Source organism: Pipistrellus hanaki (assembly GCF_964339955.1).
Source record: "Pipistrellus hanaki genome assembly, chromosome: 5".
Taxonomy (NCBI): domain Eukaryota; kingdom Metazoa; phylum Chordata; class Mammalia; order Chiroptera; family Vespertilionidae; genus Pipistrellus; species Pipistrellus hanaki.
In genome coordinates, this window is record NC_140507.1 from 51,070,332 (window position 1) to 51,091,158 (window position 20,827).

At 38.3% G+C, this 20,827-nt stretch overlaps 1 protein-coding gene and 1 pseudogene across 12 annotated transcripts in view; one reads left to right on the plus strand and one right to left on the minus strand.

Moving 5' to 3' along the window:
• Positions 1 to 20,827, plus strand: part of LOC311623129 (small ribosomal subunit protein eS27-like) — a 249,116-nt pseudogene that overhangs the window by 131,388 nt on the left and 96,901 nt on the right. The window lies entirely within an intron of this gene.
• Positions 1 to 20,827, minus strand: part of SH3D19 (SH3 domain containing 19) — a 135,658-nt gene that overhangs the window by 49,447 nt on the left and 65,384 nt on the right. For 6 of the 11 annotated variants that reach the window (XM_084884889.1, XM_084884888.1, XM_084884893.1 and 3 more), the window contains one exon: positions 4,326 to 4,366. The exons of the other annotated variants lie outside the window; for them this stretch is intronic. In XM_084884889.1, the coding sequence (XP_084741015.1) occupies positions 4,326 to 4,366 (41 nt within the window). The remainder of the gene's footprint in view (positions 1 to 4,325; positions 4,367 to 20,827) is intronic. 11 annotated transcript variants of the gene reach the window in all.

A 20,827-nucleotide genomic window follows, 5' to 3' on the forward strand; every position in this document is an offset into this window, starting at 1 on the left:
CTCCAACCTTACAGATGAGGAGGCTGAGTCACAGAGAGGTTAAATGTGTTATCCCAGGGCCTACAGCCCATTATAGGAAGGGCTGGGGGCAGTTTGTCCCTGAAGCAGTTTAATTCCTTGTGGAGCCAGGAGAGCTGGCTGCGTCTTGATCCTCAATAATTAATAAATATTGATAAAATAATGGTCAGAAGAAATAAACACACAGAAGGATCATCTATACATATAAAAGCCTTAGCGACCATCTGACCGGTAGCTATGATGTGCACTGACCACCAGGGGTCAGGCGCTCAACGCAGGAGCTGCTGAGAGACAGCAACTTTGCAGAGCGCCCTCCGACACTCTGGGACCTCTCAGGAAATGTCCGATGGCTGGTTTCAGCCCAATCCCCACAGACAGGCCAAGTGACCCCATCTGCCGGAGGGACCCCACACACTCCCCAGACATCCTTCGAGCCCCAGTGCTGCCCCAGGTGCAGCCAGCCAGGGAGGAACCACGGGAGGTTGGCTGCAGGGCATGTCTGGCCCATCTTGCCCAGCCCCACCCCATGGGCCATGTTTTAATTAATTTTCTTTCAAATAGCATGAATCCATGCACCAGGCCTCTAGTTATATTATAAGCATCCTTGCTATAATCTTTATCAATGAAAATCACAATAATAAAAAATCACTAACTACATTTGTTTGTGACAGGGTATGAACTAGATGCCTATGATATGGTAATAAGAAGATTAATGCAATGGAGAAGCTCATGGCCTCAGAGTCTCAGGAAATCTAGGTTCACATCTAAGCTCTACCTTGTGGAGCCATTTAACCTCTCTGAGATTCAGTGTCCCTACCATCTATAAAATGTGGTTAACACCTACCATGTAGATCATTATTTTATAATGTATAAGAACAGTTCTTGGCTTACAGTAGGCAATGAATATTAGCTATTTCTGAATTTCAGAGAATAGTTATCTTTTAAAAAGTTAATGAAAGGGAAAGCATGAAATCCTTGATATATTCAGTTAGACTACTTTATGATTTACCCAAAATATTTAGGGTCATAAGAATAAATGAAAAAGAAGAAAAGGAAAAAAAAAGTAAGTCCTAAAGGCTTGATTGAAACCATACTCATCATGAAAGAATTTAAAATACAACCAGTTAAGGAACATTGCTTAAAAATGTGATAAAGTCTTTCTCCTTGGCAGGGTTAGATGATTACGTTTGGGATAATAAAGCAAACATTTCAATGGATTGAGTAAGTAAAAAATTTCTTACAATTTTTTCTTATAGAATGGGAAAAAGGGGTGCCAAATTATTATTCTTTCTGTGTTTACATGGCTTCATGTGAGAATCTGTTTGTCTTCTTATTTAACACCAGCAATAAATACAACCAACAAAAATTTCTTTAGCGTTTACAAAGTAACACAGAAGAATTAAAGACAACTGTGTTAATTTTTTTTAAAAGGTTCCTCAAAGCAAGAGTTTTCCCATTATTTCACCTCCTCCTTCCTTTCTGCTGGGATTGCTTCACCAATTTCCCCTTCACTTTGTCTGCAGTTCAATCTCTCCAAGGATTCTTTCCCTGCTGCTTACAGAGGCCTCCAACTTCCTTCTCCTAAATAGTCTGTGAACATGTTCAAAATCTCCTCTCTGCTTGACCCTCATGCCTTCTCAAGCTACAACCCTTTCTTCTCTTATTTACCACCATATTCCATAGAAGAGTAGCCTACCACAGCTGTCCCAGCTTCTATATATTGCATTCATTATTCAAATCAAAGTGTGGCTTCCAACTTCAATGATATACTTAAACTGCTCTCTCAAAGGTCATCACTGACCTCCTGAGTGCCAATTCTCAACCACCTTGAGCCTGATGTTCCTGCAGCATTAAGAGATATTTGTGGTCCACTCATTCTTTTCAAACCTCGCTTCTTTTGACCTCTAATACACAGCCTTCTCCTAGTCTGTCTTTCTTTTCCTTCTTTCCTTCTCTCCCTCCCTCCCTTCTCTTTTTTTTTTTCTCCCTCTCTCCCTCTCTCCTTCCCTCCCTTCCTACCTTCCTTTCTTTTTTTTTTTTTTTGTTGAACCTCGCCTTAGGATATTTTACCATTGATTTTTATTTATTTTTTTATTTATTTATTTTTTAAATATATTTTATTGATTTTTCACAGAGAGGAAGAGAGAGGGAGAGAGAGTTAGAAACATCAATGAGAGGGAATCATCGATCAGCTGCCTCTTGCACACCCCCTACTGGGGATGTGCCCGCAACCAAGGTACATGCCCTTGACCGGAATCGAACCCGGGACCTTTTAGTCCGCAGGCTGACGCTCTATCCACTGAGCCAAACCAGTCCCGGCTACCATTGATTTTTAGAGAGAGTGGAAAAGAGGGGAAGAGACACAGAGAGAGAAACATTGATGTGAGACAGACACATCTCACATTGATTGGATGCCTCCAGCATGCGACCAGACCAGGGATTGAGCCTGTAACCAAAAGTACGTGCCTTTGACCGGAATCGAAACCTTGAGTCCGAGGGCTAACACTCTATCCACTGAGCCAATCTAGCTAACCAAAAACCTCCTAGTTTTTCTATTATCCTGATCACTTTTTCAGCCTCTTTTTGCCCATTCCTTATTAAGTACCTTCTCCTCAAGCCCTGCAAGGCACAGAACCTCAGGGTAAGCAAGATCCATCCTGAAGGATCAATGAGAAGTCAGGTACAGATTACAATCCCCAACAAAGAAGTCCTGAAACCCAAGACAGAGGAAAGGTAAGAAGCCAGAGGACCAAGGCAGGAGCCAGAGGACAAAGGCAGCAACCAGCGGACAGGACTCAGTGAAAGGAGGCCTTTCCTCAGCAGGACTGGGTTTTTGGGTCATGCATCTTTTGCTCTATAGCACCTTTACAGCATAGCTTGGTTCCAAATATCGTTGCTTCCCAAGATTCTTCCTTTGTCATCTGCTGTATCCTTTACACTTTCTCTCTAAATGGTTAGCTATTGCCAGGATTTTGCCTACAACCTTGATTATCCCCAAATTGTATCTCCAGGAAGAAATTATTTTTTTAATTTAAATTTTTTATTGTTTAAAGTATTGCATGAGTCTCCTTTTCCCCAACTGACCTCTCCCCGGCCACCCCCACCCCCGGCAGAAAGAAATTCTTGCCTAAATTCCAGACCTATTTGAATGATCTCCCTCCCCTTTTCTCTCCCCAAGGGCTCTAAGACATGTAAAGCTGTCATGAATTTTTTATTTTCCCCATATTTTTATAATTCACCACCAACAACAAAAATGAAATGTGGGGCAACATGGAGAACAGTGATATTTCTTTCTGTATTGCCACCTTAAAAACTACTCACTGCAATGAGTTCAAATGCATAGTCTTCACAACCTGTGGATATCCTAAATTCATACCTAATACTACAAATTATGTCTCTAAAAATAGTATACATTTTCCTTAAGAGTGCTGATCTCAGCTCAAATAATGTGAAGAACATCTAAAATCCTTGCCTTATTTCTTTTTATAACGAGTACGCCATGTTCTATTTGGAAAAGGGATCTTTGCTCAGCCTTTATTAAAAAGAATGTTAAGTCTGGCTGGCTTGGCTCAGTGGCTGGGCCTCGACCTATGAACCAGGGGGTCAGGTTCAATTCCAGGTCAGAGAAAATGCCCACATTGTGGGCTGGATCCAGTATGAAGCATGCAGGAGGCAGCCGATCAATGATTCTCTTTCATCATTGATATTTCTATCTCTCTCTCCTCCCTTGCTCTCTGAAATCAATAAAAATCAATTTTTAAAAAATAATGTTAAAGTCCTACATATCAAGAGCATGTTTTAACACTTTAACCAAGAGGTAAAGTTAGTATGACTCTACTGTTCTGGAAATTCCATTAAGGCACTTCTACCTGTATGTGGAAGTATGAGCCAATCTCCATAGGCGTTTTTACAGATAAATAAAAATACTGTGGAAGTAAATAAAAAAAAGGACAGGGCTTGTTTGGTATTTTTCAAATCCATCAGATGTCTTTAGAAAATAGTTACATAAAGTTTATATTAGATCATAGAAACTAGCTAGGTAATCCAAGATTTTTTTTTTTTTTTTTTTAACAGCTTAGTTCTATAAGAGAAAAAATGTTCTGAGGAACTGGCTTATCAATGAATAAAAGTTGAAAAGAAAGTTGAAAAACTAGCTGCATGTCTGAAATGGCTTATTACTCCTTAGGAGAAGCTCCTCTTATTGGATTCTTTGTAAGATTCATCAAACATAATCACTTGCTAGAAATCTACACCATCATTTAAAATTATTAGAGAGGAAAATGTAGAGCAGGAAAAAACAAACTTACATCTCTTGATTACTGCTCGAATGGAAGACAAGGGTCCTTGGCTAGAAAAAGAAAGGAAACTTATTACACATTCATTAATCCTTTTGAAGAAGAATCATTTATCATGCCAGTCCATTTCTGGACTCAATATGGCGCCAGGTAGCAAGTTTGCTACATTAATTACCAGTCTATTCTTTTTACAAAACACAAATTTAAAAACATTTAAAAATTGCCTTTGATATTTAAAATGTTTTATGGGAGGCGAAGAGGCTGATGAAGTACATCTGCAATATAAATAAAATTTTGCCTTGAAGTTGCTACATACTGTCTCTTCCAGTGAATTTCTTGAAGTCAGGTAGCAATTACCTGGTGCTCAAAAATTTTTTTTAACCCTGCACTCCACCTCTTCCTGTTTCATCTTGGAATTCTTATCTTCTCGGGTCAAAACAGATTATTTAAAGTCATATTTTCCCCTAAGATTAGAATTAAAACAGCACCACCTAAAAATAGAAGTCTCCTGCTTTGATTTTTGTTCAATAGCTGGTTAGTCTTGGCTGCCTCTGACTGTGTAACCTCAGGCAGGTCACAGACATCTCCCAAGCTTCTGTTTTCTCATTTGTCAAAACCCTCTAGAACTGCAAAGGTTATGCTATTAGTTTTCCAGGTTGTTTGTTTATCTGTATTCATACCAGGTAGACTAACTGTTTTTGAATCATTTAGAAAAATATGCAAGCATGAAAGTTTAATGCTATGATTAAGGAAAAAATTCTTATTTATAAAATTCTTCAACTTTTTCAGAATAGTCTTTTAAAATTTATACTTATTTTTGAAATTTATACTCTTAAAATTTCCCCTTGTGTAACTTGCATAAATACTCTTGGTATTTCTTAGGTAACTACAATAGGAAAACACAATAATATACCAGTCCATTTTATGGAAGAGATACCTTAAAAATACACTATTCTCCCACACAAGAAAAAAAGAAAAATTCTACACCACCACGAAGCTAGGACAATAATATAAAAACGTGTTTCAGCAATACTGATTTTTAAAAATGTCTTGAAGGCTTTCTATAAACAATTATTTGAAAAAACACACATCAGTATAAGGAAATATAAAAGAGGTAATAGCACTAAAACCCAAATAGGCCGACTAAAGGCTTTAGGAAAAACTTCTTGGTATAAAACTGGAGTGAATTTGCATGTTGACACTGTGTATATTGATTTAGGCACAATAATTAAAAGAATCAAAATCAGTATTTAGAAGCAAGGACAAAAAAGCCAAAATTCCATGTGTTCCCAGGCAAGACAAAGGGATGTTACTGAATGTCTACATCATAATCTCCTTACTTATTAACACTGATTTGGTGTTATATTATTATTACTTAAAAACATCTATGTTGCCTTTGTGAAGAAGAAAGGTGTACTGACTAAGGTAAAACATGGTGGGGGGAGGGGAAGGAGGGAGGAGAGTGATATTTGGGTCAAATTGCCCAATTTATGTTGAAATCTTACCCTCCAGTACTTCAGAATGTGAAATGGGGTAATTACAAATGTAATTAGTTAAGATGAGGTTATACTGGAGTAGGTGGGCCCCTAATCTAACTTAACTGGTGTCCTTATAAGAAGGTCATGTGAAGACAGAGACACACAGGGAAAGTGCTGGGTGACAACAAAGGCAGTCTTGAGTGTCACAGCTGTAAGCCAAGGAATGCCAGAGTGCTGGCAAATCACTAGAAAGTAGGAGGAGATGAGGAAGGATTCTACTATAGATTTCAGAGGAAGCATAGCTCTGCCCACATCTTGATTTCAGACTTCCAGCCTCCAGAACTTAGAGACAATAAATTTCTGTTATTTTAAGTCACTCAGTTTGTGACACTTTGTTACAGCAGCCTTAAAAAAACTAATACGGGAGAAACAGGTCTTCTGAGGTGCTGAGTAAATGTGATAATCAATTGAGGTGCACACTTTGTGCAATTTCCTGTATGATATACTTCAACAAAAAGTTGGGGGTGGGGAGGGAATCTTGGCCCTCAGCATAAACTCGGCAGTAGTTTTATCTGTTCCACCAAGAATAAGGATACCTACCAGGAGCAGCAGTCCTTAAAAGGTAGCAGGCAGGCTTCTGGGCAAGGTGGCAGTATAGGTAAACCTGGTACTCTGGTGCTCGAAACCTCCCACAACCATAACTGAGCTACAGAACAACCATCATTCAGAACTGCCCGAAATTTAGTTACCCGTATTTTCCGGCGTATAAGACGACCCCCTAATTTTATAGTTAAAACATAGGTTTAGGCCTATATTCGCTGTATAAGACTACCCCCCACTTCCGAGGCAACACCAGTTCTTTTTTCAATAAACCGCCTCTCTAGACTCTGGCCAATCTGAGCAGGCTTTTTTTCGTTTCAAAAGTCGTCTTATACGCCGGAAAATATGGTAACAGAAGCTCTGGAAGCCAAGGATGTAAAGAAGAAGCAACATCAAGACTAAAGGCCCCAGAGCCAGTATACCTGGTGGACAACTTCAGATCACACGGAAGTACCACCCAACCACCTCCATGAGCAACACTCAAGGGTGGGCTCTGCAGGTACCTGAACCCCCCTGAAGTGAGTTCTGCTCCAGGGGTCAGTCCTGCACAGCAGATCCTTCACAGTGGTCATGGCCAGTCCTCCCAACCAATCAGCCTGGAGGTAAATCCCTCCCATTGGTGTGCCAAACGAAATAACAGAGAACAAAACTACAGAAAAAGAGAAGCTATCTGCCAGATACAGAGTTCAAAACAAGTAAATTTCTTATTGATGGCAACTAAATGGTGTTTGTAGCATTTTTATCATACAGTAGATTCCATCCATTTACTGTACTTTTCTAACTCAGGTGTCCTACATGCAAGTACTTGTTTTTAATGTTGTCTGTCTTCTGTGCTGTTTCTATAAGTTTGCTATTAAACTACATTAAACTATAATATAATAATAATTATGGCAAATTAAAAAAATTAAGCCAATTTTTAAAATCTTCTCAGCATGTTCAGATTTTGTACCATAAAATATTTTAGATCATAGGTAAAGAACAAGTCTCCTAAAAACAACTGACTCATCCATTACACCCTATTTAACAATGACTTTTAAAAGGTGTAAAGAGATGTTCTTAAAAAAAACTTAAAAAAAAAAAAAAAAGGAATAGACTACGAAGACCTTACTCTAAACCGGTCATTCCAAAAACTATATGCAGCAAAGCACCTACCAAAAAAGGTTGACAAGTCCCTTTGGTCACTTCCTTATGCATGCTCAGAGAAAACCTGGTTCAGGGGAAATTCCTGCAACACACATGAGACTGCCCATCAGGGGACACCACCTAACAAGGAAAATTAGGATACAGAAAACTTGCTGGAAACCCAAAGAGTCACTTGGTCATACTGCAGAAGGAAAATTTAAAGGCAAATATTTCCTTCGCCACAGTCCATATACAGAGTCCTAATGCCTATATAATAAACAGCAAAAACCAAGTGAAAGCCCTCTGCTCTCAGAGGTGAAAAATTCCAAAGGTGAAAAAAATATTCAGGGAGAAAAGAGCTCTCATAACACAGTAGTTTATCACCTTCTTGGAAAAAAATCTGCTTTATGGTGTTAGTTTGATTTTTACTAAGCATTTTTAAGTATTCCAATATCTTCTTATCAGATCACATAATATATTTTTCTCTTGGTTCTATTACACAAAGGGATAGAAGATGGTGGGATGCAGAGAGTGGTAATGATACCATCTCTTATACTTGCTGCTGTAAATTCAGAGGCCTACCTGGTAATACTTTTCTGATGTCCAAGTTATAGCGAATAGCTCTTAATTCTAACATTTCTGGCTATCCCTTTTAGTCATCTTTAAAATATATATATTTTTTATTGATTTTTTCTTTTTTACAGAGAGGAAGGGAGATGGACAGAGAGCTAGACACATTGATGAAAGAGAAGCATCGACCAGCTGCCTCCTGCACACGCCCCACTCGGGATGTGCCTGCAACCAAGATACATGCCCTTGACCGAATTGAACCTGCGACCCTTCAGTTCCCAGGCCGATGCTCTATCCACTGAGCCAAATTGGCTAGAGCATGAAGACTTTTTAAAAATTAAATTTACTAGGATGACATTGGTTAATATGATCATATAGGTTTTAGGTGTGAATTTCTATGTTACAGGGTCTGTATATTGCACTGTGTGCCCACCACCCAAAGTCAAGTCCTCTTCCATCACCATGAACACTTTTACTCCAAGTATTTAAGAACTTCTCCAATTGCTGCATACATAAACAGCATAAGCAGCATGTCCACTAGATAATATCTATTTTTTGCAAAGTCACTGGAAAACTTTTACATTGGATACCAAGAACATAACTGGTAGTTAAAGGGCTTTAAAGTCATTTAAAATTATGATCACCAGCCGAGACCGGTTTGGCTCAATGGATAGAGTGTTGGCTTGGGGACTGAAGGGTCCCGGGTTTGATTCTGGTCAAGGGCATGTGCCTTGGTTGCGGGCATATCCCCAGTGGGGGGTGTGCAGGAGGCAGCTGATCGATGACTCCCTCTCATCGATGTTTCTAACTCTATCTCTCCCCTTCCTCTCTGTACAAAATCAATAAAATATATTTTTTTAAAAATTATGATCACCAATACTTATATGAAATTACCCAATCTATGACATTTCTAGATTGAGGAACCAAAAGAAAAACAAGTTTTAGAACACATATTATGCATTTTAAGATACCTTCATGTAAGTGTATGAATGTTCAATAAATCTATAGACACTGAGTACCACTGCCCCCTAACAAGTAGTTTAATTTTTCAAGATATTTAAAAAGACTTATAGAGAGTAAATTTAAATTTGCCTCCTAAAAACATAGGGAAAAAAACAGAAAATAAGAAAGCAAGAAGATGCTGAAGAGAATGTGGAAGAAAATGGCTGATATGGGGTCCAGGTGAAGCTTGAATGGAGAAATACACTGAGTGGCCAGATTATTATGATCTCTGAATGCATATATATATATTAGAGGCCCAATGAATGAATTTGTGCATAGATGGGGTCTGGCAAGCCTGGCCAGGGGTAGGGAATGTGGGCAGTTGGCCGGCCTGCCTGCTGGTCAAACTCCTGTCGAGGGGACAATTTGCATATCAGACTTTTATTATATACGATATACACTGAATGGCCAGATTATTATGCATTCAAAGATCATAATAATCTGACCACTCAGTGTATATTGTGGACGAGAGGAACAAAGTTTCCAAACATTCTCAAGGTGAGGACACTGCCTGAGGAATGATGAAGCCTACCATACTTTAAAATAAACCCACCTGCTATACAGGTGACTTATGCTGCCCCTGTTCCCATTCAATCTCTCTTCTTCTCTCTGAAGAGAAGAGGCATTTATACACCCATTCTCACCTAATCTCCCATGTGACCAGCTCTACCTTCTGTGAAATGACCTGAAATATAACCTGGCAAAGCAACAGAGCATGACCAACTGATATCGGAATTTACTTCTATGAGGTAGGCAAACAGGTACCCAAACAAAATTCTCAATATGATCCCAACCTTGTTTTTAAAATTTTACTTTAAAAAAATAAACACTCAAATATATAAGTAAACATATATTTATGTTTTATAACATATCTATGTATTCAGTGATGTACATGAGTCTACTCACACTGGCTCAAGAGAGCTAACAAATTCTCAGAAATTCTACAGGCCAGTTATTAAAGATAGCCATTATTTAAAAATTACATAAACTTAATACAAATTATATAAATTCATATTTAAATAAATCACACAAAAACAAAGGCAATAAATACTCAAAACTAATCATTTCCTAATCATTTTACCATCCTTACTATTATCCAGGCTCTTGAGACTATTTATGCCTTTTATGTCTTTACAGTGGAAATACTATCATATATAATGATGTATTACTGTAGCCGAAACCGGTTTGGCTCAGTGTTAGAGCGTCGGTCTGAGGACTGAAAGGTCCCAGGTTCGATTCCGGTCAAGGGCATGTACATTGGTTGCAGGCATATCCCCGGTAAAGGGTGTGTAAGAGGCAACTGGTGGATGTTTCTCTCTCATCGACGTTTGTAGCTCTCTATCTCTCTCCCTTCCTCTCTGTAAAAAATCAATAAAATATATATATTAAAAAAATGATGTATTACTGTGAATCTCTTCCCCATTCACCATCAGTGGTGTCCTGATGGTAACTTGAAATTGGCCATAGTAGGTGTTTTTATATCATAAATACTGGCAAACCAGAGCCTAATTTGTCATTTTATTGATTTAAAAAGTGACAGAGAAAATGTTAATAATGCAGATTCAACTTAGCTGTTATGTTATGAATAGCATGCAAATTTGAGGAAATATTCTTCCAGTATTTAAAAACTATTATCCATCATTGACAAAAGGAGTGGAAAATCTGACATGTTTTGGTTGCTTCACTTTCATCTTACTCATTAATATTAATATTAATATTAATATCAACCAACATTTTTATTGGAATTACACTAAGGGAACTGGTTGTTAAACATTTATTAGCACATCAATGCCTATGCCCAAAATGTTAACAATATTTTCTCTAAGAGGTATGGAATTATGATTTGTTACCTACTTATGTCTCTGTATTTTCCAAATTTTACATACTAAATATTCATTTTATTTTTAAAAAATATTTTTATTGATTTTAGAGAGGAAGGGAGAGGGAGAGAGAGATAGAAACATCAATGATGAGACAGGATCACTGATTGGCTCTCTCCTACACACCCCCTACTGGGGATTAAGCACACAACTTGGGCATGGTGTCCTTGACCAGAATCAAACTTGGGACCCTTCAGTCCCCAGGCCAACACTCTATCCACTGAGCCAAACCTACTAGGATTAACATTATTCATATTATAATTTTAAGTTACTTTTTAAAAGATTTGCTATGACAAAAAAAAAAAGTATTTGGTTCATGTTAAATTCATGAACTTTGAATAATTATAATTACATTCAAACCACGAGATAACCAATCATTCTCTGGAAACAGACTGAAGTCAAATCTTACATGCCATTACAGGTGTAAAAACCATCCAGAATTATAGTATGCACAGCAGCATACATATAATTTCAAAACAGCTTACAAAAATAGCAAAAAACAACAACAATGATCTTTATATTTAACAAACCTGTACTGCTTACACATAAAATAAAAAATAAGAAGTTAATAATCAAATTAAAAAAACAGAAACACTTAGAATTAAAAAATCATTAATGTAACTATTATTTCCTTAGTGTCTTCTATGTTCCAATGATTCTCCTAGGTACTGAGACAAGAGTAGAAAAGATAAGGCCCTACAGTAAAAGAACTTATGGTTAAGTGGAGAAGACAGAAAAGTAAATAGGCAAGCTTTTAGTTTGGGTTTTTTGGTTGATTATTAGGCTGGAATTGTAATACAGATTAGAAAATGTGGAACCACCTAAGGATATCTAGAATCTTAAAAGGAATATCACAGATTCTTTTGTAGTTCATAAGTATTATGATCAGGTGTTCACACTTTTTGTGTGAGTTGTGCCTCCCACAAACCTTATTATTATCACTTTGGCACATTACCCATCTGACGTGGAAAAAAAAAAATCACAAACATAGAACTAATCATGGGTGTCAACTCAAGTTAAATACAACTGAAAGAGAGATTAAAGTATAACCAAACTTTAAAAAATAATAAAATAGGTTCTCACTGGCATGATTGTGTGGATATGAATAGTAATATTACCTTCTTGCAGCAGCCAAGGCCACTCTGCGAACTCCCAGCTAGTCCAGTGTTGGCATTTTTAGAACAGGCTTGGCAGGACAGTCCAGTCCTAACTCAAACCTCAAGTGGCACTTAAGATCATCCTGCTCACACCTTTAACCAGTGACTATGTCACCTTATAAATGTCCATAACACATACTAATTGTTTCTTGGGCCATGACCCTTCAAGAATTCATAATAAGCAAGAACAGACCCAGAGATAAGGAGCCATGGGTCAGACTGTTGGACCTCAAAGGGAGGGTGGGGATAAAAGGGAGAGATTTACCAAAGGACTTATGTGCATACATATGAGCCTAACCAGTGGTCAAGGACAATAGTGGGGTGGGGACATGAGTTGGGGGGGGGGGAGGGAGGTGTGGGCAATTGGAATGGGGGGTTGAGGACAAATATGTGATACCTTAATCAATAAAGAAATTTAAAAAAAAGAATTCATAATAAATATCAATCAACTGAAATCAATGTGTGAATGGATAGATTAATGAACAGGTAGGTAGGTAGAGACAGGCAGATAGATAGATAAACAGACTTGTTTTTTCTTAACAGCCTTACTGTAAAAATATATATATATATATAATCTAGTAATTCCCTCTACCTATATGTCCACCTAGCTAGGTAGCAAATGTCATTCCTGTTTTGATGGAGTGATGAAAGCCTTTCCAAACACCCAAAGCTGGTGTGATAAAGTTACATATGTTGCTTTTCAGACAAATACTCTGACTGCTAAAACTGAGGCCACAGTTTTTCTAGGAAAGATATACAGTTGTTGCATGCTGAGTTGAACCCACTCAGAGAATATCTGGGTTTCCTCCTGGAATTTCAAGAAAAAGAGAACAAGAAGGAGATGGAGAGCAAAGAGAAATGTAACTGTTGTTGGTGGGGTGAGAATCAAAGACATGCTTGCAAGCTGTACTCCGGATTCCACCTCATCCCCCCCCCCGCAACAAGCCACCTGCATCTGGACAACCCCGACACCAAGGGTCTAGGAAGAACTGGGTGGAATTCCCATGACAGGACGATCAGCAACAGTAGAAACAGACTTTTCCCTAAAAAGTCATATGATGTGGAACAGTCCCTGTAGTGGGATAGCAGGGCTTTATGGATGATTTTTCTGCCTGAGAAAATGACAATATGTGAAGAAAACCAACACACAAATACAAATCAGAAAGCTTTTCTCCATACCACTTATTTACTTTTGTGAATAGCCTAAAAAAGAAATACATTTCTTGAGGTACTCAGATTTCTAGTTGTTTCACTTGAAAGTGTCTCCTCTTCCATTAGGAAACATTAACCACCAGTCATGTGTTACATACCAAACATGGAGATACAAAGATGAACAACTGCTTCTGGGTGAGGAGCCAGACTCATAAAAATAATTATAAACTATAATACAAGTTGATTTGTGCTCCAGATACTGGTCAGATGACTTGTAGAACAGTGACAGAGCATATGCTTGTGTAAACTCTAAGCCCTGCTGACCAGTGCTTAATTGTGCCAAAGTAATTAAAAATCAGCCTTTAGTTTGTTCATTTTTGTCCCCATGATATAAAAAAATGTTTCAAACTTTAGGCAGCCTTTTACAATTTTAACATAAAGACTGCACAGTCATGCATCTCTTAACCATAACATTTTTAGATGATTTTTGTCATCATGCAAACATCACAGAGTGCACTTATACAAACCTAGATGGTATAGCCTACTACACACCTACACCATATGGTATGGCCTATTGCTCCTAGGCTACAAACTGCACAGCAAGCTACTATACTGAATACTATAGGTAACTGTAACACAATAGTATTTGTGTATCTAAACACAGAAAAGATGCAAGAAAAATATGGTATAAAATATAAAAATGGTACACCTGCATAGGGCACCATAAAAGGAGCTTGCAGGACTAGGAGTTGCTCTGGGTGAGTCAGTGAGTGGGTGGTGAGTGAACGTGGAGATCTAGAACATTACTGTTCATGGCTGTAGACTTTATAAACACTGTACACTAAGGCTACACTAAATTTATAAAAATATTTTTTCTTCAATTATTAGTTAACTTTAGCTTACTGTAATTTTTAACTTTAAAAACTTTTTATTTAACTTTTTTTTTTTTAACTTTTGTGTAGCACCTAGCTAAAAACACAGACACGTTGTAACAACATTATAACGGCTATGATGTCAGTAGGTGATAGAAAATTTTCAGCTCCCTTATATAATGGGACTGTCATCATATATTCGGTCTATCGTTGAACAAAATACCATCATGTAGCACATGACTGCACTTGTATCCCCTTTTAACGCTAACAGCTCAGTAGAAATGTTTGCTTTGGACTGTGCCTTCATGAGAGACACTTAAGCTGGAACCACCTAATCTGCTCCCAGATTCCTGACCCCCTGAAACAGTGAAAGTGCTGGCTTTCAGTCAAGGTGGGCAGTGTAGGTAAATGCGTCTTCATATCCTCCCATAACCACACCAAAATTATAGCTAAACTACAGAATAATCATCATTGAGAACTGCCTGAAAAGAAGTCCTACAACTAAGGATATAGAGAAGAAGCCCCATGGAGACTGGTGAAGTAAATGTCTCAGAATAAAAGAGAAATCTCCCAGCAACTGGAGTCTGCACAGCACACGGCCTCTTGCACAGTGGGTCCCTCTGGGCCCTCCCCTCCCTCTGCACTGGCTCCCAGCCCCAGGGACAGGCTCGGCCTTAGCCTTTGCAGGGACACAAGTGCTCTGGGGAAACGGTATGAAAACCCTGGCCTTGGATTTCCTCTCTGCGTGTAACTCCCTTGGGTTTTAGGTTAGCCTTAGTAAAATTTAAGGTGGGAATCGGTGTTTATTTTTCTCTTAGGAGCATGAAGCGGCAAAGGCAGATGACTTGTAGAACAGTGACAGAGCATTTGCTTGTGTAAACTCTAAGCCCTGCTGACCAGTCTGGATCCTTCCAGCTCACTGCAGCCCACAGCACCCCCGGCCCTCACTGTGTCTGTCTCTCAATGGGATCTCATCCTTCAAGAAACATCCTTGTCAGCATCAGCCGGAGACAGACTAGATGACAGGTCTTAGGACAAATCCTTCCCACTCTGTGGGGCCTTCTCTCCCACACCTCTTCCCTTTACGAAGGGTCGGGGAGCTTCTGCAAGGAAAGGGCTGGACCAGATCCCTGCCCCTGACCCTATCTTGAACTTCAGTTCCTATTACTGTGCTGGTGCTGATCTGGATCCCACTAACCCACTAAATAAAGACGCAGCTTATCAGAGAAAAAAAGAGTTTGTTTCCAAAGTATACAACTTTCAGTTTCCCCTATTGTTCGCATGATACATTAGTGAAGCATTTTTCGCAACTATGTATGTGTGTTTTTAAAACTGACATGCACACTCTATTTTTCCATGTTTTATTTGTAAGATGTTACAGAAGGTGCTAGAAAAGATCCTCTACAGGCAGAAGTGTAACATTTAACTGTAAACACTGAATGATAGCATTATTCCCCCGAGCAACAAAACCCACATATTTTTTCTCAAGATGAAGTCATGTTTAAACTGAGGAGTGAGGTCAAGCAGGCCAATTCTCAGGGCCTACTACATAAATATAGACTATTTAAAAAGAAGAGAAGTTAGGGTAGAATCTAAAGAACAAAATAAACTGTTGAACAAAATAGATCCAGAGACATGGAAGCACGGAACAGATCAACAAACCTCACAGGAAAAGGGGGTGGGGGGAAGCAGGAAAAGATTAACGAAAGAACTTATATGCATATATGCATTACCCATGGACACAAACAATAGTGCAGTGAAGGTCTGGGAGGGTGCAAGAGCAGGAAGGAGGGAGTCAATTGGGGGGTGCAGGAGGGGAGTGGCGGGGGGGGGGGGGAAAGAAGGGAGACATCTGAAATACTTTCAACCACAAAAATAACTTTAAAAAAATACATGCAAAAAATAAAATAAAATAAAGTAAAATAAATAAAAAGATAAGTACTAGTAAAAGGACAAAAATGCAGGAGACAGGACAACTACTAAACTTAATAGAGCTTAAAATAATCAGGGTAGGGCAAAATTTCTGTAGGTTTATTTTTTAGGGTTCCAACTCCCTAAGTTCAGCACAAGGCCTAGCAAAGTGCTTATCACACACAATAACTATTTGTGGAATATAAGTGAATCCCACTCTCATATATATCATTGTACAGAAACTCCAATACATATGTTTGATATCAAACATGTATTTATCAATGTTTCATAGAGATTTTATTTAAGTTGTGATCCTTACAACAATAGGCCTATCATAAATGCAAGTTGTGGTTTTGCCTGTCTTAAGCAGAACAAATCTATGGAAGATTTGAAGGCTATATTCTCAGTAAGCATTATTTTATTTTATTTTATTTTATTTTTCCTTGTTAATCCTCACCTGAGGGTATTTTTTCATTCATTTTTAGAGAGAGAAACGTCATTGTGAGAAAGACACATCAATTAATTAATTGCCTTTCGCATCTGCCCGACCAGGGTACTGAGCCCACTACTGAGGTATGTGCTCTTGACTGGAATTGAACCTGGGACCCTTAAATCCGTGGGCCTACGCTCTATCCAATGAGCCAAGCCAGCTAGGGCAAGTAAGCACTATTTTTTTTTTTTTAAAAAAGGGAAGGGTACTACTTTATTTAAATACCCAGATTCAGTTGCTTCTTTAGGCAAGTAAAGGGCCAAAGAGAGCAGAGGTGACCCACCCTTGTACATAAAGCGTTAGCCTGAATTAAGTCTACTAGTATGAATGAATTCTTGGAGACACAGCGCACAGAGGGCTCAGGACCAAGGATCATTCTAATAGTTTTCAGACATAGAGAGTGAACTGTATGAGGGGGGATTGAGGTTCAGTTTCAGCCCTGCCACTACTTGCTCTGTGAGCATAATAGTATAACTTAATGTCAGTTTCCCCATCTATAACATAAGAGTATTGGGAATGTTTGGATGATCTCTACCTACTCCTCTAAACTGTTTAAAATAAGAAACTTAAAAAGCTCCGAGATCCCAATTTAAATTCCACTTAATAAAAATCAATTACTTAATCCAACTGGAGTAAGGGAGTTGGACTTGATAACAAACCCATTTCAAAAATAACAGCTAGTCTAACTGAGCACTGCTTTAATGCCTCATGTCTTTTGACTCACTTAATCCACACATCCATCTTCAGAAGAGGTATATCTTTATCCCCATTTTACAGATGAGAAAAGGGTTTATGTAATTGAAATATCTAAAGTCTCACAGCTTGTAAATGATGAAGCCAGGATTTGAACTTAGACTGTCTTCTTAGTTCCTGTGCTTTCCTGCCTCACAAAAAGTTCACCTGAATGTTGAGAGGAAAACACACACAAAAATTTATGTAAGTGACAATTGTGAATTAATTACCAAGGAACCCTGAGAGCTTGTCTTCTTCCAATGAATATCCCATGGCTTGGAAGATTAACTCAAAGGCAATGGTGGAGGAAGGGGAAGGTGTCTTGAAGAGTACTAGAAAAGGACTGACGATTTTCATCACTTCTGGGATTTATTCATAACATATACCATGTCAAGAGGTGTATGCAAACAAATGTTTGGAAATTCATGGGTCTGGCTATATTTTGTGTTGTTTTAAGAGATCCTACATTAAAAGAGGTGTGTATTGTTGTTTTTTGTTGGTGAAAAAAAAAGACAAGACAATAAAGGCTTCTATTACTCAGTAAAGCATAGATCTGATGTCAGTGTTCATAAGACCAGCAATACATTTCTTCCTTCACACACTATATTATATGGCAGTGATTTGGTTTGTATATAAATACTTTAAAGTACTATTCTGCTCTGTTTTTTCAATATACGTATTTATGGAACCCTAACCTAGAAATAAATTCATGGAAATAAATCCTGAAACAAGGCAATAGTTTGGGTTAGTCCTAAAGCCAATATAAGTATGCTAAATATGTAATTTTCATTTCTAAATTATAATATACTTATGGTTATTTCTTCTAATGGCATTATATTATCTTGTGAGGGTAAAAGCATCTGAAATCCCTTTAAACTAAAATTTTTAAATGAGGTTTTACTTATGTGCATATATGGGTATTTCCACAAACAGCAAGTGCAGGTGAACTTCATGTAGCTCTGGAAAACAAGCACAAGCCCTCATTTTTCCTCACTTTCTCTGAGACCACACTCTCTCTGCTTCCCTTGTCCATCTCCTGCTAAAGTTGGACTGGCTCTGCTTGTTCATCAGCATATCCGACCTGTGTTCATCAGTATATATATCCCACCAAAACCAAATTGAAACAATTTTCAAGCTCTGGAAACCATGTCTCTCAGCTCTATATTTAGCTTAAACTTTCAAGAGAAAGAATTTGATTATCAAAACATTGGGTGAGAAGTCTATCAGCTATAGTCAAATGGGGTAAGGCTGTGTGAAAACCTGGTTCCCTGAGTCTGGGAGGCAGTTCTTGGAGAAGCAGGCAGGGATTGCTTGCCCTGCAGCCACCACTCCTGTATGAGGTAAGGTTTAGAAGGACTGCAAACAAACCAATCATAGAAATGAGGGCCTAGAAGCCACAAGAGGATCAACTACAGGCATTGTGTCCAGAGCTAGTGCTAAAAGCTTTGAAACCCAAGACCACAAGGAAGTAGCCTAAGGGTGTTTATTGTGCTTTCCCACTGCTATTTTACTTCTGAGTGGCCAGTCTTTTCCTACTTTGAGTGAGGGAACAAAGATATATTCAGATTGAGAGGAGGTTAGGGTTTCTTATGCTCAAAGGACTACAATTAACTTCCCAAAAGGAAGTTCATTTGATATGTAGAATTGGCTATGAAAAGCCAGGACTAGTAAAAAGATAGGACAGAATCTGTATCTTTTCTCTAAGTTAGGGGTGTCGAACTCAATCAGAGAAGGGGCCAAAATCTAAAATCCAGCCTAAATCGCGGGCCGAATGGTTTACTGAACAGTCATAAACTGACAATGTCATAAACTGACAGCGGAGTGCAGTGATGACAGCGCGGTGCGGGCCACATTGCAAGGCCTGGCGGGCTGGATTTGGCCCGCGGGCCTTGTGTTTGACACATGTGCTCTAAGTAGCCAAAGCTGTTATCATGTCACTATGTCAGAAGCCTATGGGACCCTTAACAGTTCAGACAATGCCAGACTTGACCAGGCCACACAAAGCAGAACTGTGTAGCAGTGTGCTCATACAAGCATGGAAGGGTAACACAAATATGGTAAGAGCAGACACCACCAGTTTATGTTCCTGCATAGAATCCTGCCATGACCAGGTTCCGACAGAGAGAACTCTTTAGGATTATGAATAATGCAATGATACAGTTACTCATGACAAAACTAACAGATATCAAATATGTCAGAAAGAACTTGATTATAGACACTTGAAGAGCCCTGGGCTTGAAAAAATTCAATCCCAAGTGGGTTTAGTCTGCTTAAGTGAGGTCCAAAGCAACTCTGATGATCAATTTTATGTCAACTTGGCTAGGCTACAGTCTCTAGTTATCCAATTAAACACAAATTTATGTGGTTAAAGTTCATAATCAGTATAGGAGATAATCCTTGATAATTTGAGCAGGCCTCATTCAATCAACTGGAAGGTCTTAAGAGCAAAACTGAGGCTTCTTTGACAAAGAAAAAAAATCTTGCTGGTGGATGACAGCTTCAATCCATGTACGGAAGTTCCGGCCTGCCCTTCCTAGTGATCTGCTACGATAACTTTCTTAATATATTTCTGGTTTTGTTTCTCTATTTCAACTCTTACTGATACAGCAACTGTAAATAATCATTAAAATAACCCTAAAAGGTATTAGTATTAGCCTCATTTACAGATGAGTAAACTGAGGTACACAAGTGCCCAATAGACAGCTCCTAAGGGGGAAGAGCTGGGTTCTAGTTCAGGCTTTAGTTCAAACCCAAGCACTTTACCTTATATTTCACTGCTTTTCTGAGTGATTTTGCCAATATGAGCAGAACCTACAATAAATAGCTGAAAGGGTATTTTTCAAAATCTATTTGGATTGCCCTAAAAAGTTCTCCAATCTTGGATATGATCTGGGAGTATTTTTTGTATTCATTTTGAGTCACTCTAGAAGTTTCCCAAACCTGAGCACAATAGTCCTGATTTCAAATACAGACATAAGGGATAGGCAGTGGTGTGTGTACTTCTTATCCAGGTGATCTGATTCCTAAATGCCCTTGGAGAAAGGCCTCTAAAAGGCGCTGGGCAAGAGGATTTATGGGGGCTCTGAATTAGTACAAGATTCTTTTGCAAAGTATTGTTTGGAGGTCTGAACTAAAAATTGTAGAAATGGGCCATGGTCAATAAATCTGAGCATTCTAACATAAAAATATGAGTCAACTTGAAAGAAAAAGTCCTTATTGGTTATTTTCTTCTAGTTCATTCATAAGCAACATGGGGCAAGGGGAAATCTTTAAATAAATTTATAGTGGTGAGACTGCAACCTTTTACTGAGGCAATTTGATAGTACATGTAAAAAGTCTGAAAAAAATTTTTTTGATTCATTAACTTTGATCTATTAATTTCACTGCTAGGAACTTATCACAAGGAGGTAATCAGTGATGGGCTATTCAAATGCAGATATAAGAATCTTACCACAGCACTGTTTTTAATAGGAAAATATTGGAAATAACCTAAATGTCTGACAACAGCAAAATAATTAAAGTTTGATATCTACATGATGGAATACCAT